General features: G+C 41.5%; 1 protein-coding gene across 4 annotated transcripts in view; it reads right to left on the bottom strand.

Annotated features, from left to right (window-relative positions):
- Positions 1–25987, bottom strand: part of ULK4 (unc-51 like kinase 4) — a 221534-nt gene that overhangs the window by 130220 nt on the left and 65327 nt on the right. For all 4 annotated transcript variants that reach the window (XM_048511796.1, XM_048511794.1, XM_048511797.1 and 1 more), the window contains 4 exons: positions 25259–25310; positions 25028–25169; positions 15919–16011; positions 8952–9000 (listed from right to left, as the gene is read on the bottom strand). In XM_048511796.1, coding sequence (XP_048367753.1) covers positions 8952–9000; positions 15919–16011; positions 25028–25169; positions 25259–25310 — 336 coding nt within the window. The remainder of the gene's footprint in view (positions 1–8951; positions 9001–15918; positions 16012–25027; positions 25170–25258; positions 25311–25987) is intronic.

Here is a 25987-nt window from a genome sequence, read left to right as displayed (position 1 = left end):
CCCTAGACTGAAACGTCTATCCACATAACAAAAATCTTTTCATGACACCATACATGTCACATTTTGAAAAATGTAAATCTTCAAAAGATTTGACATGTCTGCTGCAAGATCAATGAATTTTGAAAATTTTGTTCAGTATATAATGTGAGAATATGTGTTTTTAAAATGGAAGATAATTTTTTATTTACTTCATTCGTACCTCACCTTTCTCTACAATAGGGCAAAGCTGACATTGCTTTCCTCTCTCCCATACACTCATACTCACATTAACAAATGTGGGAATAAAGGCCCTTAGGAATTACTTACATTACGGTTGTAACATTCAGCTCTTATCTTGTTAGGATGCTTTGGCACAAAATATGTCAAACTGTAGCAATGGCTTCATTGACAGTAATAGAATAAGAACATAACAGCAGCCATGGATGGCTGATGGATATGAGCAAGGGCTCATTTAGTCCAACAGCCTGTTTAATTATGAAAAGTCCTACAAGCAGTACTGATATTCAAAATATTTCTGCCACTGAACATGGACATTCCATTCATCCATCACAGTTAATAAACCTGGCACGGATAAACTTATCTAAATCTTTTAAAAACCAACAATTAGACCTTGTCTCACTGAAAGATAGAAGCTCAGTTGTGACCAGAAACCCTTCTTCCTCCTGGGGAATGTTCCACTGTGGGCATGGCTCTTCAGGAGTAGATCTACAAGTGGAGCATTCCACAGGAAGAGGAGGGGTATTTGAACACAATTGAGCTTCTATCTTTCAGTGAGACAATGTATAGTTACAATCATCCGATACAACCACAGCAAATTCTGTTTGAGTAAAACAGCACACTCCTTTTTCTTTGTGTTTGATCTACCAGCCATCAACTTCACCTCATATTATATAAGGCAGGGGTAGAGAACCTGCGGCTCTCCAGATGTTCAGGAACTACAATTCCCATCAGCCCCTACCAGCATGGCCAATTGGCCATGCTGACAGAGGCTGATGGGAATTGTAGTTCCTGAACATCTGGAGAGCCGCAGGTTCCCTACCCCTGATATAAGGGAAGGGGAAAGTTCTCCCTATCTACCATTATTACATCATACCTGATTATAAAAACCTCTATCAGGTCCACAGTGTTCTTTTCTGTAAGCTAAATTAGTTAAGTATTTTCTCAAAGGGAAGGAGCTCCATTCTCTTGATCATTTGTGTACCTTGCCCTTCTGAGAAATGCCAAACAGACCTGTACACAATATACCAAATGTGGCTCCACCAAAAATACAAGGGCATTGCATTACCGATCATCATATTTTTAAATCACTTTCCCAATGATTCCTAGCACACAATTTACTGCTCCACAGCTGCTACCACAACCTTAAAGTGACATTCCTGAACATTCACCACCATTCCAGGCCCTATTACCATATATTTAAAGTTAGGATTTTTCACTCTGATTTGCAGAACTTTAGAGTTACATTAAGTCATTTATCATATTGATGACCACTCACACAGTTTGGAGGGAACTTTCGGGAACTATGCTGAATAATTTGGCATCATCTGCAAATGTAGCATAATGAACCCCGGGCACCACTTTGGCAGGTCACATGTGGGGTGTGTTGCCAAGCTGCCCCCTCAAAACTGTCCCCTTGCCCAAACACCACATGGAGTTCAGGAACAGGGACACAGTTCAATGCTGAGCCAGCCACTGCAGGCTCAACCTGTCATGAACTTGATGTGGAATTTGGAGTGGGGTGGAGCTAGAGGGCAGAGCCAACAGTATAAACCTTGAGCTGCTCAGCCTGCTCAGTTCAATCCTGGGCTCAACGTGGCTTGGGTCAAGCTGAGTCCAGCATTGAACAAGCCCACACTGCTCCAAACTCCATGTGAAGTTCAGGGTGGGGTGAGACCAGGCTGGCAGGCTCAGCATTCAACTGCACCCCTGGTCTCAAACTCCACAAGGAGTTTGGGCGAGGGCACGGTTGGGGCCGGGGCAATGTGATCCCCCCCCCATGTACTCTACCCAAGTGGTGCCTGGGGTGAGGCGAGGAGTTGTGTTTGCCCCAACAGCCATTTTAGGCAGTTACGCCCCTGGCCCCAATGGCACATGGTTTATGCACAAAAGTAACAGTTTCAATACGAACCATGGGAAACCCCACTGCTTATTTCTCTCCAGTGTGAGATTTGCCAATTTGACCTTATCACCTTCCTGCTATGTAACCAGTTTTCCAATCCACAAAAGAACCCGTCCTCTTACCAAGTGCTGTCATCAGCCTTATTTGGTACAATCCAATCAGTGAAAAAAACCCTGTCAAAATAATTATCCATTCATATGCTATTTTAGCTTGTGTTACCTCTATAATTTTGTATATCTAAAGGGGTCTGCACCCATATTTTAGGAATGGGCCTACTATTGCTTGGATTACATTTTTTTAAAAAGGGCTTTATGCTCAAATAAGCAAGGGGAGCGCAGGATCACACAGTTCTCCAACACTCCTGTTTATTTTGAGGACATCAGTGTGGCCTTCAATATTTCTTGCTTGAAGATTAAAACACTGTACAAACTGGCACTGACTGATTTAATATCTTGCAAACTCAGCAGGGAGTTTTAACAAGGACAGTAGTGAAAATCAAACCTTTGAATAGGAATTTGTGCCAGAGATGGGAGGTGAAAGTAGAAGGATGCATATTCCCAAGGCTGGCTTCTAATCTGAAAGCCATAGTTGTACAAGCAACCATTGTTACACCACCGTCTGATGAGAGATACCAAAGTATATCAACATGCCTGTAGAATGTCAATATTTATTTTGGGCTAAAACACAGCATCAACTTGGAAAATATTAGGTCTAAAATGTAACTGAAAAGAGGGTGGTTTTAGCTTTTGTTCCCCAAGTTTTGGGACACTGATGCTCTTCAAGTGGATTTCGTCATTTGAGGTTTTAGGCATCATCATCATCATCATCATCATCATCATCATCATCATCATCATCATCATCATCATCATCATCATCATCATCATCATCATCATCATCATCATCATCATAAATCTTGTATACCACCCTCCCCCGGCGGGCTTAGGGCGGTGAACAGCATGAATACAAGTAAACACAAAATAACCTAATCAATTAACCATAAATAGATAAATAAATGTGGACTCTATACATATTAAAATACAAAACTCCATTAAAATACAGCATTCTAAGTTACAAAAAAACTAACAGATTGTGTCTCATAACTAAGCCCCCCCTGAGAGAAGGGCGGTAGGGTTCACCGATGTTATGAAGAGGGGGTGGGGGCGATCAATGGCTGGCCTCCCCAAAAGCCCGGCGGAACAGCTCGGTCTTACAGGTCCTGTGGAACTCATTAAGATCCCGCAGGGCCCGGACAGCTGGAGGGAGAGCGTTCCACCAGGCAGGGGCCAGGACTGTAAAGGCCCTGGCCCGGGTAGAGGCCAGCCGAATCATTGAGGGGCCGGGGACCAACAGTAGATTGGCCTCTGCTGAAGGTCATCCCATATTTTGGAAAAGGAAATATAATTCCAGCAAGATTTGTGTTTCAAAACTAGTAAGGATTAAAACAGAAGAAGGTTCATTTTAACAATTTAGGTCTCATCTTATTTTTCAAAGAACTATCAAAGGAGAACAATATCAGTAGTATTTCTATAATCAGAAACCAGACTCTTACTGAAGAAGAAGAAAAATAGCTTATTTTTTATTGACTTGTTCATGCCAAAACTTTTAAAAATTAGATAGCATCTAAGTATAGTTTCAAATATCGTAAAACATTTTCTGTTCAATTTATCTAACACAAAGATGCTTAAAAACACTTAGGGATTGATTTTCCAAAGCATAAATGGCACTTAGATGCCTAGCAACTTTATATTAAACATTTATACTGTTGTATCTATCTCCAACACAAGGATTAATCCATACAACACCATTATTCTGTCATGTACTGTGATGCTGAAACTAATAAAGCTATTGATAAACTCTTGCCTATTTACTAACACAGTGAATATGAAGACATCACAGCAAACTGTAATGATGTGTGATGGTAATTGGGTTCCTACTTGACAGTTCTACTTTTGTAACTATATTCCTGTGCTTGCAGAATTACCTTTTTAAAGCTATACATAATTCTGTTTTACATAACTCTTGTTTTACTGTTTTACATAATGCACAACTCTTTAAAATCATCATAAAGCTCAGTTACGAAAGCTGATCCTAATGCATTATCATATTTTAGTTATTTCTGATATTTGGGTTATGCGGGATTGTTAAAAAAACAGGCAAAAATCTATAAAATCTGCAGAGGGTTTGAGCAAGTTGGCTCTCAAGAAGCAAGATAAAACTGGTTGAACATCTGATTGTTAAATGCCTGTGAGTCTCCCTCCAAGCACCAGCTGAAGTGCCAAGAGAACACAGAATTTTCACAATTGTGAAAAAAAATGAAGTCAGAAAAAAACTACTGGAGTAGGTGCAGAGGTGGGATCCAGCAGGTTCTCACAGGTTCCCGAGAGTAGGTTACTAATTATTTGTGTGTGCCAAGAGGGGTTACCAATTGGTGATTTTGCCATGTGATTTCTGCCTTAGTTACGCCCCTCCTCTCAGCAGTAGCACGCAGAACTTGAAGCAGTCTAGCAGGAGGTGCACTGGCGTGCGCGGAAGCCTGCGCCTGCGTGCATTCGTTTCCCACCCAAGGACTGGTGCAGCGGCTGTGTCCTTGCCACAGCCCTGCCCAGGAATGCCCCACCCCGGAATGTCCGGCCACGCCCCCAGAATGCCCCGCCCAGCCCCATTGGTGCTACGCCACTGTTTGAATCCCACCACCATGGGAACCTGTTACTAAAATTTTTGGATCCCACCACTGAGTAGGTGCCATTTACAGAAGAAACAGAAACACATTTTGGGGCCAAATTAGAGGTACAGTAATACACAATTGTTACTGAAGCAGTCCCTTGTCAATTGCCTCTTGCAAAAGCTATATCCCTTGTCAATTTCACTTGCTCCTAACTGCAGACACAATGTATCTTTGCCTTAATATTAAATCACTAATTCTAGAAGAAATTGACAAAGCTGGCTCAACAGACTTGGCTTGTGTCTTTACCCTAATCGACACTGCTCGTCAGTATCTCTGCCTAAACTTTCCAGTGCAAGTTCTATATGAAGTTCTATATGCAAGTTCTATATGAAACTGACAAAGCTGATCCAATTGACCCTGCTTGTGAGTGTCTCTGCTTGAACATTTGCTTAATGATATCAGTTACTTCAATTGTGAAAGTTCTGAAAAGGAAATATCTTGCCTGATATTTCGAAAAATTGTGTAAAGAGATTCCCAATGATTTCTATTCAAACATGTTGGAAACACGTCTTCTTTACCAGTGGTTAAAGTTATCTGAATATTTTCTAAATCCTAAGAGTAGCATGATTCTCCATATGGAAACTTTTTGGGGTTTTATGGGGAGGTGTGTGTGTGTGTTCTTAATCTTGTTTTAATATTTTTATGTTCACCACCTTGGAGGCCTTATGTTGGCTGAAAAGGTGGCTTAAAATATTTTCAATAGATAAAAATTGTAAACAAATAAAATCAGTTTATTAAAGTCTTCAGTGGTGGTGCTGACATTGCCACATGCAGCAAGTGAGAAAAGAAAAGCTTCTCTTCACATTTTACTTCATGCAAAAGAAGCAGCCAGACCAAGATGACAGATGTACTGCTTCATATAAGGCAAATGTGAATTACCACGAGGTGGAGTTGCTGATCGGGGTGGGGGATTGGAATGAGCCCAGCTGACACTGCCCAGACAAGGGCAGAACTGGAAAGGGAGCCACTATGGGAAGGGGCAGCGTCACCGGAGGAAAGGAGGAGCGAGCCGAGGCTTTAAAGGGACTTGCCCTCCTTTGTTGCACTAGGCAATGTAGCTCTTACTGAAAAGCAAAGCTTTTGAGATGCTTCTCATCTAATCACAAACTCATTAGGCCGCTTCCTGATGGCCGTTTAGAAGGGTGTAGGTGCAACAGAGCAGAAGCAAGTGTACTCTCAGAATAGATATTCTAGTGGCAATGGTGGACAGTGCAGTCAAGTCGCATCTGACTTTACGCGACTCCTCATGGGGTTTTCAAGGCAAGAGATGACCAGAGGTGGTTTGTCATTGCTTACCTCTGTGTCGCAACCCTGGACTGACTTGGTGGTCTTCCATCCAAATACTAACCAGGCCAACCCTGCTCAGCTTCTGAGATTTGACAAGATCAGGCTAGCCTGGACTATCCAGACAAGAACACAGATATTCTAGATGGTTCATAGAATATGATTCAGTGAAGTACTTCTTACTCACTGTAACCTATCCGTTTCCTATTATGAAGCATTAAAACTACATTTCGACTATATTTATACCTTACATTATATTTGTACATTAAAACTGTACTTGGTTTGTACACTGAAACTATAGTTGGACACAAGTAACTTGACCATACATATACATGCCACAGCTCTGACAGCCGCAACTTGCTCTATGATAAGTTACTGTTGAAAACGACTCAAAAACACCAGAGGTTACAAAATGTTGCAGCTTGACTTCAGGTTGCAACCTGTAAAAATATAGATATTACATCTATTTTGGAAGCGTTGCACTGGGTACCTATCTGTTCCCAAGCACAATTCAAGGTTTTGGTTCTAAACTTTAGATTCTGGGCCTCATATATACAAGACTACCTCTCCTGGTATACTTCTCAGCGACACTTACGGTCTAACAATCAAGGCTGACCATTAATTCCGACCTGTAGGCATGTTTAATCTTTACCTGCCCTGGGGAGGCTGTTTTTTGTGATATTGCAGAAATGTATTCCTGGGGATGTGAGAAAGGCTATTTTGATGGCTGCCAAGTTGAATTGTTTTTTAAAACAGGGCTTTAAAAAGTAATTAGATAAAGATAATAATTCATATTTTTAGTTCTTTTGGTTCTGGTTGGTTTGTTTTTAACATGTTGATATCTTTGTCTTTAGTTGATATAATAGTTCAGGCCCCATGGGAGAGAAATGGGTTAAAAAAATAGACCAAGGTCGACTCCTTACCCCCACATGAGATTTCTTTCCAAACACGAGTCAAGTTATGTGGATATAAACCTCCTGCCCTCCCATTATACGTCTTTAAAGTGAACATTCACAAAATAGCTTTTAATGTCATTTTAATTATATTTAACTGCATCTCATAAATAAATCTGTTTTCTGGGAATATATTGTGCACACAGCACATCAATTTTGCATGGCATTTATTTCTAGAGCATTTTACTATGATGTTTCACAATTAAACATTTGCATTAGCTCATCAAAATATTGGATAAACCCAAAATATCTGAAGTACATAATACCTCAAAGACTGCATAGGAACCCTTTTGGGCAGCCTGTTTCCAACACGAATGACACAAAATTAGACAATCATTTGCAACATGGGCCTTTAAGAACATAAGAACTAGCCTGCTGGATCAGACCAGAGTCCATCTAGTCCAGCACTCTGCTACTCGCAGTGGCCCACCAGGTGTCTTTGGGAGCTCACATGCAGGATGTGAAAGCAATGGCCTTCTGCTGCTGCTGCTCCTGAGCACCTGGTCTGCTAAGGCATTTGCAATCTAAAAACAAGGAGGATCAAGATTGGTAGCCATAGATCAACTTCTCCTCCATAAATCTGCCCAAGCCCTTTTTAAAGCTATCCAGGTTAGTGGCCATCACCACCTCCTGTGGCAGCATATTCCAAACACCAATCACTTGTTGCGTGAAGAAGTGTTTCCTTTTATTAGTCCTAATTCTTTCCCCCAGCATTTTCAATGGATGCCCCCTGGTTCTAGTATTGTGAGAAAGAGAGAAAAATTTCTCTCCGTCAACATTTTCTACCCCATGAATAATTTTATAGACTTCAATCATATCCCCCCTCAGACGTCTCCTTCTCCAAACTAAAGAGTCCCAAAATGTGGAAGCATCTGAGCTGTAGTGTAAAACAATCTTCTAGAGGAGCCTGAAGGTTAAGTTAAGAGCAAAACTTTAACATCCTCTGAGGAACACACTCTTGAAACAAACCTTTTTGTTTTACAAGGAAGCATTTTAAAAAAATATTTTCAGCAGAGACTACACAGGCACAAGCCATCTCTCAGAGTCATTTCTCAATTTAAAAGAAGCAAGCTGAAAACAATTACAAATCTTGAGATGCAACAACCATCTAATCTTAGGTCAGGTAATTCAGCTGAGAGTCATTTAAATAAAACATGGTTTCACATCTTGTCGAAATCCACCCTCAAGACGTGAAGAAAAATGCATATCTGAGAGCAACAGAAGGGCACTCTTATTCACTGCTAACCCAGTCTTTTAAAAATTAGTTACAGGATAGAGCATCTCTATTTTTTAATAAATATGCAATGCTTGATAGGGATATGTTCAGGTTCTTATTAAAACAGAAAGTTGTACAATAACCAAAATTTTGGCACAAGTTTGACACATTCAGTAAAAATGCAACAGGTGCGATTCTAAACATTCAAGCCAACACAGGAAGAATGAGACAGAGGGCGTTTCCCCACTCTCCACGATCCCCCCTATGCCATGCGCAAGGGCATCCCCACAACCCCGCGCTCTGTGCGGGGTCATCAAAAGGCGCCGTTTACAAGAGCGCCAGGGATGCCCCGCGCTGAGGAGGCGCGACAGCGGCAGCGTCGGGGCGGCTGTGGTGCCGCCGCCCCTGTCGTGGGGAGTGCCGGGGGACACTGCGCTACTTGAGGAGAGTAGCACGGGGCTTAAGGTAAGTGGGAAAAGGCCCAGAATTTTCTGTAATACATCCTACAATAGCACATGCATCTGACAATTTTGTACAGCCCTTCTGAGAAAATCAGACACACCTGTTGAAATACCATTATTGGTACAACAGCATAGTCAACACGGCTTTAAATTCACTTTAAAAATCAACTTATGAATAAAAATGTATTCTTACCGTAATGACTTGAAAAACTGTTGGAACAAGATTAATTTCTTGAAGAAGGCTGTCAAAAAAAATTATCAGATTAAACCACTGAACATAAAGCAGCATGACAAAGTCTTTGTTGCTAAAACTACTGACCTAGAACTATTTCAAGTTTTACCCCCCCACACACACACAGAGACAGAGAGAGTGCAAATGCAACACTGCTAATTACTCTTTGGCCTTCTTCTCTGATGTGAGGCAAGTGGGTGGAACACTAAGTTAACTATTTTTTAAAGGCAGCGATTTAAATACAGGAATACGATTAAAGCCATCAAATGGGCAATGTAGGTGATAAAATAATATGAACAGCCCACAGTATACAGACTGAAATTAAAACACATGATGATGCATATTTTTATGTATGCCTCATTAAGTACAGTATACTTTCTATATTAATAAACTTACATATATTAAGGATCACCTCATGAATATCTGATAAATGATTATCGAGCAGATTTCACATAAAAGAATGTACAGTTTTATGATAGCAGAGTTTATATTAGCTATTAAAAACTACTTAGATGTATGAGCTTAAGCAGTTAGTCTTTGCCTTCTCCTCACTTAACAAGGCCCCAATTCCTTTCTTTGGCTAGGATTCTCATTTTTTACTTATTCTTTCTTTTCTATCTCTAACTTTCTAATTCTTCCTGTACTCTTCTTCAACTTAGGACAGCGGAAACTATTTATTTATTTATTTTATTAAATGTATAACCCGCCCTATCCCCGTAGTTCTCAGGGCAGGTTACAACATAAAAATAAACAATCAATAAATCATTAAAAATAACAATACATATATAAATATACAAATATTTAAACAATAAACCCCAGCATCCAATAAATAGATTCAGATGGCTGTAGGTAATACAATCCACAATCACCACCCCACTCGCCCCCTCCCTACCCCCTTACCCACGGAAGCCGAAAAGAAATCTTACATTATTCAAACCAGCTGGCTAGTTGGAAAAGCCTGGTGGAACAAGCCAGGTCCCGCAGAACTGTATTAGTTCCCGCAGGGCTCTCACATCACTCGGAAGCTTGTTTCACCAGGGTGGAGCCAGGGATGAAAAGGCCCTGGCTCTTGTAGATGCCAGCCGGAGGACTCTTGGGCCAGGGAGTGCCAAAAGGTTTCCCTCCAATGACTGGAGGGGCCTTTGAGGGCAGCATGGGGAGATGCAGTCTCGAAGATATGTAGGTCCAATACCGCTCACAGCCTTAAAGGTCAATACCAATATTATACATTTATCTTCTTTATTACAATACTAAATCACCAGTTACACATTTGCCCAAATATTATTATTATTTATCAATCTAAACTCCATCACACCTAGATGCCCACACCATTCCTTTGGAAAGCAGTAATCACATAGCAGACTGCTACAAGGTGGATTCTTTCCTATTACATCTGTTACAGGAAGTGGGAATATGAATGGCAAGCTAGTATCAACCAACTTGAATAAGGGTCAAAGTCAGAGGTGGGATCCAACCAGTTCTCACCACTTCTCTAGAAGTGGTTGCTAATTTTTTCTGAGTGCCAAGAAGGGGTTACTAAAGCAACCTCCCTGCCCAATAGAGACTGGAGGTGTGTGTGTGCGGCGGCACCACTGTTTGAATCCCACCACCATCAGAACCTGTTATTAAAATTTTTGGATCCCACCACTGGTCAAAGTATCTTTGCATCTTCCAAACTCATGGAAGCAATCTCATGGAGACCAGCAAAAATATTCCTATGGGCCACCAATCAGCTACTATCAGAGACCAAAAGGAGGCCCCAAATTGAGCTGCAAATGTGAAAGTAGACTTTGAAACATATTCCAATTTTACTGAAGCCTTGTATTTTTATTTATAAAAAGACTGACTTGTTTCTTATCATTCCATTTAGAAGATTATGGCGCCTTTCGCCATGCTATGAAACTTTCCTCAGACAGAAATTACAGTTAGGCTAAAAGAGGGCTTCAGACTTTGCTAAGCAGGATTTTAACAAACAAGCCACTTTTATTAGCTGTATGTTGCCATAATTTGATTTCTTTTTGTAATGTTAACACCATCTCTATATCCATGAGGCAAACATATTGCAGCGTCACACTACATTATAGATAACATTAATTTTAGATAAGCCCTACCTTTATGTGTCAAGTTTGAGAAATTAACCCCAAAACTTTCCATTTTACTTCCTTAAAATCCCATATTGCAAGTCTCACTAGTTATCAGAAATACTACAAAATTGGTTACTGCAAAACTGATCCCTTTATTCATTAAAACATTTATATTTTGTATTTCCTTGTGGTTCAAGGCAGCTTACAACAATAACAATAATTTAACAAGTTTTACACTTAAAACCACCCCCCCCCCCCGCATCCTCTCTTAAGATGCCTGCCATTTAGGCCCCTCCAAAATCCTGGGAAAAGGCAGGTCTTCCAGCACTCTGAAGAGCTCCAGGAAGGGGGGGGCCCTCCACAGGGAGCCCATTCCACAAAGCCAGAGCTACAATTGAATAAGCTTGGGCTCTGGTCTGGTCGATGGGCCACCCTAAGTAGTAGGTCAGCCAATAGATGGCTGCCTGGCATCCATAGTTGGCACACAGGGGCATTAGGGAGATGATCCTTTAAATATGTGGATCCAGTGGTGTGAAAGGCTCTAAAGGTCATAACCACAACCTCAAATTGAAGTCAGAAACAGACTGGAATCCAACATAGTTGTTTTAAGATGTTCCCAGTGGCTAACCCTTGACAATTATTCCCAGTGGCTAACTCTTGACAATTGTCTTAGAGTAGATTAAAACCCTTTGTTCCTGTTACGACTTAAAGACAATCTTCTTTCTATTATAGCATATTAACTCTGTCAATCTCTACCCACCCACCCCTGGCAACATATTAACTCTGTCAATCTCTACCCACCCACCCCCGGCAACATACCAAGTTTTACATAATAGTTTTTCATTGATCAATACCAGAAAATATGTCTAGCTAGGAGAAAATGGTTGGGGTTTTCCAAGGATTTATGCTCAGTCTTCCAACCACATTAAAATGTGCAAGATGCGCAAGGTTTTCTAAAACAGATTTTTTTTTTCATGAGGGTTCACCACATACATTCACAAATCATTGTTGAGGCTTGGAAAACTTCTTTATACGATGTGCCAGACTGCTTGCCAATAGATGTTGGGGAATTCTAGCAAATCGACTTTTAAACAGTAGATGTTCGCAAATCTAGTAAACTGACATGAAACTTCTTTGGTGGATACCCTTTGTGACTATTGCTGAACAGATATGGCTATAGCTTCCAGAGGTAAGCCCCGACACTGCCCTGAGTGTCAATCATGAAACATAAAAACTGACAGTGTAAGAAGGGTGAAAGAATAAAACTCTTATTTGCACAATAAATAAAATCATTTGATGACATTTTAATGAACTGTGCAATCATTTACTATATTAAAATTGCTCACCTGTCAAGCCACAAAAGCCATTTTCTGATTAATTTTTCATCTATTTACCATGCAATTGTTTAGGTAAACTTTTAATAGGCAAGAAAAGTATTTGTGCACTCATCTGAGAGATGATTATAATCAAATAACTTTTCTCTGGATAGCTGGTGATGTACTATGTTGTAGATATATGATTTCTTGTAAGACTTCTGTGAACGCCTGTGTGTGATAAACTTCAGATGGGAGGCAGGAACTGACACTGAAAGCTCAACTATACTTTAGATTTAGCACAAGATTAATGTTCATGTTATTTAATTTTTTTTTACTCTTATAACTAGCCCATCTCTTCAAAGCCACATGAAAGTATGTACATAGTACATACTTAGTACATACCTAGTGGTACATGGAAAATATTCTACTACTATACCTCCTCAATATGATGTCACCAGGGCCTACTGTATTGGTATCACCCAATCCCATCCATGATATCATCAGTTCCTATCCTATTAGTCTCAGACTTTAGGATGATGGAGATCTGCAAATGCTAGCTACACCCTTATGTGCTTGTTCCAATGGCATCCAAGATCACAAAGACATGCAACGAAACAGTGGACTAGATTGACTCACATCTGATCAAACAAATCAGCTCTTGTGTTCATTATAATTCTTATTATGAATTATTCCATGAGCTAATAAAGAAGGCTGACAGCACAGGATGTGAAGCTATGAATATCCTGAAACTCTACTCACTATGAAAGAAGAAGAAGAGTTTGGATTTACACCCTGCTTTTCTCAATTGTAAGGAGCCTCAAAGTTTACAAACTCCTTTCCTTCCCCTCCCCACACAGACACCTTGTGAGGGGGCTGAAAGAATTCTCAGAGAACTGCGACGACCACAAGGTTACCCATCAGGCTTCATGTACAAGAGTGAGGAATCAAACCCAGTTCTTCAAATTAGAGCCCACCTGCTTTTAACCACTACACAATGCTGTCACTCTTTATTTTATATCAGAATGTAAAAAAGGTTAAGGGCTGAATTTATAACATACACACACCATACACATGTATGCGAGTTATAAATCAGTCCTTGTTTGCATATAATTATATAATATCATTATATTATAATTATATAATATGTATATACATTATATTCTCCATATATATATATATACAAACATACACACATATATATCACAAACATACCTTCCACTATCAGCTTGTTCCTCTCCTAATGCATACAATTATTCACACCTCTAACTTCTCTGTCCTGCCACTATCCATTAATTTCATTCTTCACACTCCAAAAGAGATTGTCTTGATAGGCTGGACAAACCTATTCTAAGTACACTAATAATCACCACCGTGAGTCAATTATTATGTTAGTAGAGTTGAGCAAAGAACAATTGTAGTAATTCTATGTTCCTAGATATAAATAACCAGCATCTAAATTGTTGCTGCTGCCATTATCTTGAAAAGACAAAGACAATCATTAGTACAGATTAATAAACTAATAGCCTCATATGTTTGCACACTATTAATTATGTATCCTAAACCTACTATATCACATGCTTGCACAGCATTGACACTAATTATGCAGAAAATCCACATGCAATTCAAATGTCTATGAGTATTCTATGTGTCAATTCAAACTGACTTATTGAAGACTGAGAAGCCAATTAGGTAGGAAAGTCAGATAGGTCGAGGAAGAATCTCCATCAGAGTTTTTTGCCTTTTTTGGAACAGTAGCAAAGCAATCAGTCTATACATAGAAACTTGTTGATCCAATGTTAACAGAACTTTCATTCTATGTCCCCACTGTGAAGCCAAGTGTTGGGGTGAGATGAGGAATTATTATGGATATATGTTTATATCCAGGGTGGGAGTCCACTGAAGGCAAAGTAATGACAAAGAGAAAAAAATCTTCCTCTCTCACATCCATTTATAATTTCTTGAAAATCTCAAATTTTCTATATATTTTTCCCAACTTTTTTTCTTAATCTGGTGGAGGGGAGTTTAGGGGTATGATTTTTGAGGGGATTTAAATTGTTTTGACTATATGTTGCATATTTTGATTAAATCCAGCAAAAGTTTGCAGACAAATGGTCTGCACTAAGAAGAAGAAGAAGAAGAAGAAGAAGAAGAAGAAGAAGAAGAAGAAGAAGAAGACGAAGAAGACGAAGACGACGACGACGACTCCTGCAAGGAGACTCAAAGGGGCTTACAAACTCCTTTCCCTCCCCCCCTCACAACAAACACCCTGTGAGGTAGGGGGGGGCTGAGAGAGCTCAGAAGAACTGTGACTAGCCCAAGGTCACTCAGCTGACCTGTGTTGGAGTGTACAGGTTAATCTGAATTCCCCAGATAAGCCTGCACAGCTCAGGTGGCAGAGTGGGGGATCAAACCCGGTTCCTCCAGATTAGAATACATGTGCTCTTAACCACTACACCACTGCTGCTCCTTATTTTGACCCTTATTTTAACGAAGTACCAGCAATGGTCTCTTAAACAGTGTAAAATCTGCACTGAAGTGGGCATCGTGTTCAATAGAAGGTACTTCCAACAGAAAACAAAATCCACTGGTGAGTGAATTAGAAGGCACCATTGCCTATATGAACTAAAGCTAGTCAGTGTGGGCACATCAAGATGACACCACTAAATGATTTCACTTGCAATCCTCCTTCATGCTTGGCCACTACATGGGAGGAGGTATAGATTTAACCATGCATGCTAAAGACAGTAACAAATACGGGCAATGAAACTGGTAGTTTGGATATGATAAGGATGATAAAATTAACTGCACTGTGAGGTTCTGGTAATATTTGATGGAGGGAGGAAAGCTGGTTCGTGCATTATTTGGAAGCTGAGTTATTACAAAATGTTTTCCCCGCATATGATAAATAGATTATTTTAACTTCAGTTTCAGGTTGTCTGTTTATTGGAATTGTGACGTCTGTTTATTGGAATGTGTTGTATATATTTTCAAGACATAAGTTATAATGGGGGGGGGGAGAGAAACTGTAGCTTGTTTCAACTCAGGACAAAAACATGTATTTAGTTTTGGGAAACACTTCCTGACTGGCATTTTTATTTAATACAGTAATCTTGAATTAATATTGCATGTAGGTTATCAATTTATTTGGCAGAGTGCTCTAACCACTAGCAGAGCGATACTCTACACCATGATGGCTAACTGAATAATAACCATGAGAAGAATTTGACAGCAGCTGTGACAGTGAGTCTAACTGGATTTCTGGCTTGTTTTTCCCAGACAGCAGCCACCCCACGCTACATGGTAAACTGCTTTCGAAAGGACAGTGGTGGTTCTTCAAAAGCCATTAGCAAGATAATATTAGGGCCTGCTGATGAAAGAGAGGGAATTAAGAATTCCACCAAACCAGCACAAGCTCTTACTCGTCTGCTGCCTTTCTCAAGAACCAAGTGGCTTATCTTTTTTGTGAACCTAAATACAAAGCAGTCTCCGGATTCACCACACAAAAATGAGTGAAGGAACACACGTTACCTTGTAACAGCAGGGCTGTATTCGGTCAGGGCAACCAACAGCTTCAGAGCATAAGCTGGTACTGGGTCAGGAGTCGTCAGAATTTGTTCAAATCTGGGGCAAAATAGAAGAATTATAATTTTCCATCAACATAACAAAAGAATGTTAACGCAAATTTATGTGTAAAGTTTATCTCTCGCTAAAAGATCCACATTGCAATAATATAGCCTTACTATTTCTGAATCTCACAGTTTTTTAAAAAAATAGTAGTCCTTCTAATAATCATAAGAACATAAGAACATAAGAACAAGCCAGCTGGATCAGACCAGAGTCCATCTAGTCCAGCTCTCTGCTACTCGCAGTGGCCCACCAGGTGCCTTTGGGAGTTCACATGTAGGATGTGAAAGCAATGGCCTTCTGCGGCTGTTGCTCCCGAGCACCTGGACTGTTAAGGCATTTGCAATCTCAGATCAAAGAGGATCAAGATTGGTAGCCATAAATCGACCTCTCCTCCATAAATCTGTCCAAGCCCCTTTTAAAGCTATCCAGGTTAGTGGCCATCACCACCTCCTGTGGCAGCATATTCCAAACACCAATCACTTGTTGCGTGAAGAAGTGTTTCCTTTTATTAGTTCTAATTCTTCCCCCCAGCATTTTCAATGAATGCCCCCTGGTTCTAGTATTGTGAGAAAGAGAGAAAAATTTCTCTCTGTCAACATTTTCTACCCATGCATAATTTTATAGACTTCAATCATGTCCCCCCTCAGACGTCTCCTCTCCAAACTAAAGAGTCCCAAACGCTGCAGCCTTTCCTCATAAGGAAGGTGCTCCAGTCCCTCAATCATCCTCGTTGCCCTCTGCACTTTTTCAATCTCTTCAATATCCTTTTTGAGATGTGGTGACCAGAACTGAACACAGTACTCCAAGTGCGGTCGCAGGCAGAGCATGAGACGACCGCAAATCCTGTCTACTGACTGACAGCTCCTCAGCTTTATAGTGCTAGCATGAAAGTAGTCATCCAGCAATCAGTGGGCTAAGTTAGGAAACTGCTGCAGCAATCTTCTTTATTTCAGATATGCTGTTTTACATTCAGGTAGTTTTACACGAGTCACAATCCAGGGATTTATTTTTTTTGCGAAAGAACTCATTTTTCCACAAAATATTGCACATTTTGAAAAGGAACCTGTTTTTGAGTGACCAATTAAAGCAGGTCGAACAGAGGTTGCAGGAGGAAACAGGCAAAAATGTTGGTGCATTCTCTCAAGGATTAGACACTTTGAACTGGAAATAACAAGTTTTAATATTGCACAAATGTGACCTCCTTCTTCATGTTGGGATGTTTCGGAACTGCTGTGAAAGAGAAGTAGCTCAATTTCCTTGTTCTTGCTCTCCCCAATGGCAGGGGTTTCAGATACAGTAGTGTGCTGGGTAATTAGTCACCATGCTTCCATTAGTAATTACTTCCGTTTTACTTAGGAAGCACTGAGAGGAGTAGCAGCAGAAGAGACTTGGCCAGGAAGAGCAGAGTGACCTGCTGGTGTTCATTTTGGAGGGCTTTTCTCAAAGCCACAGCTTTTAAAACAGTGTATTTTAACGGCGCGCACAATTTTAATTTAATTTTTTTGTTTTTTAAATTAATAAGGACATATTTGACAGATAGTACGTGCAGATAGCTCCAGGGGGGCAGTGACTAAAAGCTTAATATTTAAATATCTAAACAAATCAGATATGAAGGCAGAAAGCCAGCAGGGGGATGGGGGCTTTCCAGTGTTTTGCACTGAGTGTCACATGTATGACTATCTGCCACTAGGACAGAAGTTGTGGGTGTGCCCTCGCTGCAATGAGCTCCTGGCACTCAAGGAGGCGTTAATGCGTTCTCTTGAAGCCAAGGTGAGCGAACCTGGAGAAGCTGAAGAAAGAGGCAGAGAGGGTGACAGGCCAGGGCTTTCCAGGGACCTAACAGCGAGGGTCCCACTCCCAAAGGTGACATCTCTTCCAGATGTCATGGAGAATGAGGCCTTGGGGATGGAAGGTGCCAGTCTGAAGGTGGGGAAGATGCTCCCTTAAGATGGGATCCCCTTCCTTAACTGGTGATCCAGCTATCCTCTGCGCGCACGGATACCCCTGAGGAGGTGGGGGGAGCTCCCTTGTAGTGGGTGATTCGATCATTAGAAATGTAGAGAGTTGGAGTTTGTGAGTGATGACCGCATGGTGACTTGCCTGCCTGGTCGCGAGGAAGGTTCACCCGGATGTCGCAGCTTACCGATCTAGATAGGTTTTTTAGACAGTGCTGGGGTGGAGTCAGCAGTTGTGGTCCACATTGGCACCAGTGACGTTGGGAAATGTAGCGAGGGGGTTCTGGAAGCTAAATTTAGGCTGCTAGGAAACAGGTTGAAGTCCAGGACCTCCAAGGTGGCATTCTCAGAAATGCTACCCGTTCCACTTGGCACTTGAGGCCGAGAGCTAGGCAGCCGAGGAAATACAGGGGTCTCAATGGCGTGGATGAGAGAAGAAGTGAGGTGTAAAGGCAGAGGGGTTTCAGATTTGTCCAGGAACTGGGGAACCTTTTGGGACAGGTAGGCCTGTACAAAGCGGGCGGGGCTTCATCTTAACCAAGGAACCAGGCTGCTGGCTCTCAACATTAAAAGGTGGCAGAACGGCTTTTAGGCAGTCACTGGGGAAAGCCGACAGGAGCTGAGGTGACTTGGGTTGAGGAATACGGTATCTATGGGGATGCAGATAGAGAGGAGGTTTTTCTAAATCAACCACATACGAACATAGCAATGTGCATGTGACAAGGATAGTGTCTACAAAGGCGAGGGTAAAAGCATAAATCAGGTTAAGGACAGGGGCAGGGTATACAGGTGTCTCTATGCTAATAGTAGAAGCATTAGGCCTAAAATGGGAGCTAGAGGTACAGAGTTTTTGAGAAGGAGGACTTTGATATGTAGTGGGCATTACAGAGCATGGTGGAATAGAGGAGAACCAGTGGGATGCTGTTATGCCAGGCTACAGGCTCTATAGGAAGGGATAGGACAGGCATTGGGGTGGAGTTGCCCTTTACATCAAAGGCATGGTATCACATAAAATAGGCAATGCAAAGGAGCTGGTTCCCCTACAAGAATCCTGTGGATATCAATACCAGGTGTGAAGGACAGTTTTGTAGGAATATATTGCTCGTCCCTCTGGCCGAAAGTGCACAAGAAGGATTCTGAGATGGAAAAAAAAAAATTAGAGGCCAACAAAAACAAAAATAATGTCGTGGTAATGGGTGGAGTTTTAACTATCCCCATATAAACTGGAAAAAATGCATGTTCAGGTCATAGTAAGGAGAGCATTCCTGGATATGCTAAATGACTGTATTAGAGCAGATGGCTGTGGAACCAACCAGGAGAGGTGATCCTGAATCTAATTCTATATGTGGGACAGGACCTGGTGCAGGAAGTCAGTGTTGTTGAGCCGATGGGGAACAGCGACCACAATGCTGTCAGGTCAGTATCTCAGCATCGCGAACAAGTGGCAACTACTAATGTGTAGTTACATTAAGCCTTCAGAAGGAAATTTCTCCAAAGATGAGGGGATATTAGTCTTGAAGCTGAAGGGAAAATCCAAAAGAGTCAAACTGTCCAAAATGTTGGAGGTTATTTAAAAACACAGTAATAATAAAAGCTCAGCTGGAGATATGTTCCACAGGTTAGAAAAGGCAGCACCCAGTCCAAAGAGGCATGGTTGTAGAGGTTGGGAGGTATGAAAGAAACCAGTTCAGTTTGGCTGATAGAAGAATATGAGAGGAACACAAATGGTGGCAAAAAAGAAACTGATTAGCTGTAGGGAGGCAAAAAAAAGGATTATGAAGGCATGGCTCGCGAACATCAAGACCAGCAACAAGCAATAGTTCTTCAAGTACATCAAAAGCAGGGAAGCCAGCAAAGGAAGCGGTAGGCCCGTTAGATGACAAAAGGAACAAAAGGGTGTGCTAAAAGTGGCAGGAGATTGCAGAAGCTGAATGAATTCTTTGCATCTGTCTTCACCAAGAGGAGGTGAGGAACATTCCTGCACCTGAACCAGAAAGCTTCTTAGGGAAGCCGAGAATCGAGGAACTAAGCGAAGATAGTGGTAGACAGGAAGAAGTCTGGCAGCCATTGATAAACTAAATATTGCAAATCCCTGGCCCAGATTGCATTCTTACCCAAGAGTTCTTAAAGAGCTCAAGCATGAAAGTACTGATCTTCTTACTTTAATAATGCAACTTATCCCACAATCAGGCTCCATCCCAAGAAGACTGGAGAAGATGGCCAATGTCACACCAATCTTTAAGAAAGGATCTACTTAGGGGGGGGACCCGAGGAAATTACAAGGCCAGTCAGTTTGACATCTGTTCCACTGTAGTAAATTAGTAGAATCTATCATTAAAAGATAAAATTATAAAAACATGTAGAAAAGCAAGACCTGCTGAGAAAAGAAGAGTCCAGCATGGCTTTTGCAGAGAGTAAATCCTGTCTTACAAAACTTACTAGAGTTCTTTTGAGGGGTGTAAACAGGCATGTGTGGATGAGGGGGTGAACCGGTGGACATTGTCTACTTGGATTTCCAAAGGCTTTTGACAGAAGTTCCTGCTACCAGAGACTGTTGAGAAAACTCAGCAATGAAGAAGGGAATAAGGGGAAGGAATCACTCCTATGGATTAAAAACTGGTTGAGAAACAGGAAACAAAAAGGAAGTGGGTGTAAATGGGAAGTTCTCACAATGGAGAGAGATGTGACAGTGAGGTGTCCCCAAGGATCCGTTTTGGGACCAGTGCTCTTTAACCTATTCATAAATGACCTATGGAAGTAGGGGGGGTGGGTAGTGGCGTGGTGGCCAAGTTTGCAGATGATACCAAATTATGTATGGGGTGGTGAGAACCACAAAGGGATTCTTACGAAAGAGCTCCAAAGCGGACCTTGATAATGGGAATTAGGTGAGTGGGCTCAGAAATGGCAAAATGCAGTTCAATGTAGCAAAATGTAGAAGTATTGATGCACATAGGGGCAAAAATCCAAACTTCACATACTGCAGCTTCACAGGGGGGTCCAGTGCTATCAGTCACAGACCAGGAAGGGATTTAGAGCATCTTAGTTGATAGTTCCATTAGGAATGTCAATGGCAGCTGTGAAAAAAGGCAAACTCTATGCTGGGGATAATTAGGAAAGGAGTTGACAATAAAACTGCTAGGATTATTGTCATGCCCTTATATATAAAACAGTGGTGCGACCCGCTTGGGTACTAATGTCCCAATTCTGAGTAAGCCGCATCTCAAAAAGGATATTGAGGAGATAGAAAAAAGTGCAGAGAAGGGCCAACAAGGATGATGATTGAGGGGACTGGAGCACACCTTCCTATGAGGGAGAGGCTGCAGCGTTTGGGACTCTCTTTAGTTTGGAAAGTGAGGCTGAGGGGATATGATTGAAGTCTACAAAATTATGCATGGGGTAGAAAATGTTGACAGAAGAGAATTGCTTTCTCTCTTTCTCCTGTCTCACACTAGAACCAGGGGGCATTCATTGAAAATGCTGGGAGGGGGAAGAATTAGGACTAATAAAAGGAAACACTTCTTCACGCAACGTGTGATTGGTGTTTGGAATATGCTGCCACAGGAGGTGGTGATGGCCACTAACCTGGATAGCTTTAAAAGGGGCTTGGACAGATTTATGGAGGGAGAAGTCGTTTATGGCTACCAATCTTGATCCTCTTTGATCTGAGATTGCAAATGCCTTAACAGACCAGGTGCTTTCGGGGCAACAGCCCATGAGAAGGCCATTGGCGTTCACATCCTACATGTGAGCTCCCAAAGGCACCTGGTGGGCCACTGCGAGTAGCAGAGAGCTGGACTAGATGGACTTTGGTCTGATCCAGCTGGCTTGTTCTTATGTTCTTATGTTCTTATGTTCTATACCAGGGGTAGGGAACCTGCGGCTCTCCAGATGTTCAGGAACTACAATTCCCATCCAGCCCCTACCAGCATGGCCAAGTGGCCATGCTGGTAAAACTGATAAGAGTATGGACTCCCTGGAAAGCCACTGATCCTATTCCTGAACAACCCGATCTATTTCCTCAAGAGACTATCTTGACCTGTTTAGTTTTCTTTGTTTTATGTTTGGCAAATCAGTCATTCTCTGTCATTTTATACTTTTCCAGAAGCAAGACAATAGAAGGCAATACTTTCTCTTCACTGCTTTTTAACCTTCAGCACTCCTAGTATCCTATCCATGTCATTCTGCAGCTATAAAAGCATAAGTTTGAACGTAGTGGTTCCCTTAGGTTTTATTACTCATGTCTCTAGGATGTTTTCCAGGACAGCTCCTGAAGTCATTTACAGTAACATTAACGAACAATAAAATATGCAAGAAAATACAATTATTCAGCAGAAAGAGCATCAAAATATCAGGAATTTCTAATGGGCCAAATAAATACCCTTCAGAAGGGCAAAGAGGATTATCAAAAGGGAAGATAAAATGTTTGCAACAGAAAGAAATCTGTGATCACTATCCTGTAACCAAATCTCTGGGTAGGATTTTTAAACTTTGCTTCAACTCAATGTCATTTTGTAGCTTAGTTAAAGGGCATGATTTCCTGGTTATATCTGCTGAAACAAGCCATCCAAAGTTGTTAGGTAAATCTCAAAGCTCAAATGTGGTACTGCTCAAAATGCTGAGCAGACATTTCTTTTTCTCTGATTTTTAAATAAAAAGCCAGGCTATGAGTAACATGATGCAGCAAAGCAAATTATTTGCCCTAACCCACCCCCTGTCCAAAAAAAACCCCCCTGGTCATCCATGTCTTATAACCCATCTGTTTCTAGAACAGGTTTGAACTACTGTATATACTTGTGTATAAGCCGACCCGTGTATAAGCCAGGGGAACCTAATTTTACTGCCCAAACCTGGGAAAACTTATTGACTGGCGTATAAGCCGAGGGTGGGAAGCCGGGAGGCAGAGGGAGCTCCTTATTTGGGCAGTGACATCAGGGGGAGTCACTGCCCAAATAAGGAGCTCCCTCTGCCTGCCAGCTGGCTGGGCTTCCTCAAACACAGCCAGCAGGAAGAGGGAGCTCCTTATTTGGGCAGTGACTCCCCCTGATGTCACTGCCCAAATAAGGAGCTCCCTCTGCCTCCCGGGTTTGAGGAAGCCCAGCCAGCCAGGGTGCCTCAGGGTTCCCCCTTCACCCTCAGAGGAGGGCAGCAACAAGCGGCTTGTGCAGCCACAGGGAGGTTGTCCCGGCCATGTCCCCAGCCTCAGCAGAGACCTGAAGAGCCCGCTGGTAAGCGGTGACTCTTGTATAAGCCAAGGGGGCATTTTTCAGCCTTAAAACAGGCCTGAAAAACTCGGGTACATATGGTGACTATATACGGTAAGCCAAAGCGGTATTCTAGCTGTGCCTTGCTGATGCCAATCTTTGTCTGTGAAAGTTACCTCACAATCCTGGAGTAGATGTATATTTTTACATGGATATCAGAAACAGTTAAGTCCTGCCTGAGGCCAGAGGAAAGGCACCTCAGGACCCTGAGAAGAGGGCGGTGCTGGGCACCAGGGCCCAGGGGCATGACAACATTATTATTCTGTCCACTATTAGGTTGTTTGTCAACCTTTTTGGTTACCTTCTGAGGAGTGTCACTGGTTCTGTAGTCCTTGCAAAAGTGCCCCTTTGCTTAACTTTGTTCTGATGAGCTTCTCTGAGACCCTTTGCTTAACACTGGTCTGCTTGGATTCTTTGGTTTGTCATTAATTCTGTTAGATTCACTACATTGGTTTGTGGTTGTGCTGGGATTCTGTTGGACTTGCTGGTTCTTGGCATGGGAGGCACTGTTGGACTTGTTGGTTCTTGGTATGGGAAGCACTGACCAGCAATTGCTGGTTGCCTCTCCCCCCCATCCCGCATGGAAACAATGGAGGATGTATGGCAGCACCTTGTTCGGGGGCCCATAGAATTGGATCTCTTGACTCAATCTTCTTCAAACTTGGGGTTCTTCTGTGGACAGGAACCAGCAGTTGTGAAGCAATTTGGTGCCTCGGCCTTAAAAAACAGCCCCTCCAGCCCCAGATAGTTTCCCCATAGGATATAATGGAAATGAATAATATTTGATTCCTGAATAAAACCTGGATCCAAATAGCATACCAGTATTGAAATCATGAAAAAAATCAATAAAACCATTATTTTTGAGGTCCAATATACCAGATCATAAAATAGATTTTTGATGCACACCCTAAGCCCATGATTTTGTGTTCGAAACAGCTATTGCTCAGCTCCCTTACTCAGAGGTATGTATACGCAGGACTGCAGAGTTAACCAGAATATAATACTTTTAACACGTAAGATTAGTAATCATCAATTTGTTGGCTTGTGCCATTACATAAAAATACATAGTCATATCACACTGCAAAATCAGTAATATGTGTGACTTTCCTTCATAAAGGTTATCAGCAGAGGAAACATGTCGAAGTATGAAGCGCAATCATCATCTTTCTCACTGCCCATTCTATGCTGCCTAACTAGGCCACACAAATCTTAATATTTATCTTCCCACTGCCCAATTTTTATCCAGTTCTGTTTTTTTTTTAAAAAAATCACTTTTCATTGCTCCACCCCTTCCTGAAAGCTTTTCTCTTTAAGTTCTATTGTTCCTCGGTGATTTACCCCAAAGGCCTAATTTCATGTGATCGTGCCTTCATGTCTTTAAAAAAAAAGGGTTTACTTAACATTCCATCTCAATGAAGAGCGGAATAGTGTTTATGACCAAAACTAGTCTCATTGCAGCTAGAATGACAGAAAGAAATCCAACAGAAATAGCAGCCGAGCAGTTAGGCAAGACTTTTGTTTCTCTTCAGGAGGAACCAGAAGATTATAAAACTGCTGTGCAAATGTTGCTGTTTTGCAGCTGGGCGACCTCCAAAATACATACGGGGAAGGGCTGCATAAAACACTTGTGCTGAGACATCTGGCAGATGAATGTGGAACAGCGCTCTTCATTCAGTATGATTATCTTACTCTCACAATTGATCTCCAACAGCATTTCGTTAAAAAAAAAACGAGCAGTCAAAACAGATTGGTTATAGAATTAGTTTTGATTAGAAAAAATTGTTCCATACTTACTGAGGCAGCAGAGAGTCTCTAATAAGAGACAGAAGTTTGTTGTTTGAGTTAAGGTTCTCTTTCTCTTCAGCCATGACCTCGTGGCTCACAAGCAGTGATGTGGTTTCTGAGAGCAACCGCAAGCTGAAGAGTCTCCATTCCACTAGAAAAATCAACGTGCCAAGAATGTGACCACACTGATGTCTAATTAAAGCAAAATGGGTATTTCAGTTGATGTGGCCATATATTTACCATTTTGACTGGAGACCAAAGAAACTAAGGGTGGAAGGATGTAATCCATAACCTAAAGGAGAGCACAATACACGTCTGGTTTAAATCATTCAGAAATAAAAATAGAATTCACGTATAATACAATCTACATTTATTGCCCAACTACAGTCTAATCTAAGCTGAATAATCAAATACATTTTCATTCATAAATGTGTGTAAGGACAAATTCATTTCAAGTAAATTGTCTCATCTTACATATGGGAATATGTTCTACTGGCTTAACTGAACACTTCTATTGGTTTCTCACCAGCAAGCAGTCTTACTATTTGTCTGTTACACAAGTCTGTTACACAAGCAGTGTGTAACAGACTTCCCTCTGTGATACACCTCTGAAGATGCCAGCCACAGATGCAGACGAAACGTTAGGAACAAGACCAGACCACGGCCACACAGCCCGGAAAACCCATCGCAACCAGTCTTACTATTTATTTAGTATGGACTATTTAGAATATTTAGTGTAGAATATTAGATAATAAAAAGACACAAGTGAAACCTATGCTAGTGCATAAATCAACTAGAAATTAAGTACAGAGGGAATAATGAAGTACAGAGGGAGGGAAGGGTGGCATGCAAGGGAAGAGGAGGGAGGGAGGGGTGGCAGGCAAGGGAGTGGAGGGAGGGTATGCAGCACAGTAGTGGTTTCCACGTGGGGACAGGCTTCTGTGGTTAGCTCATTGCTGGTGTGGCTGC

This window comes from Sphaerodactylus townsendi, linkage group LG11 (genome assembly GCF_021028975.2).
Source record: "Sphaerodactylus townsendi isolate TG3544 linkage group LG11, MPM_Stown_v2.3, whole genome shotgun sequence".
Classification (NCBI taxonomy): Eukaryota; Metazoa; Chordata; class Lepidosauria; order Squamata; family Sphaerodactylidae; genus Sphaerodactylus; species Sphaerodactylus townsendi.
Note: the sequence above shows the minus strand (reverse complement) of the source record. Positions and strands in the feature narration are given on the sequence as shown.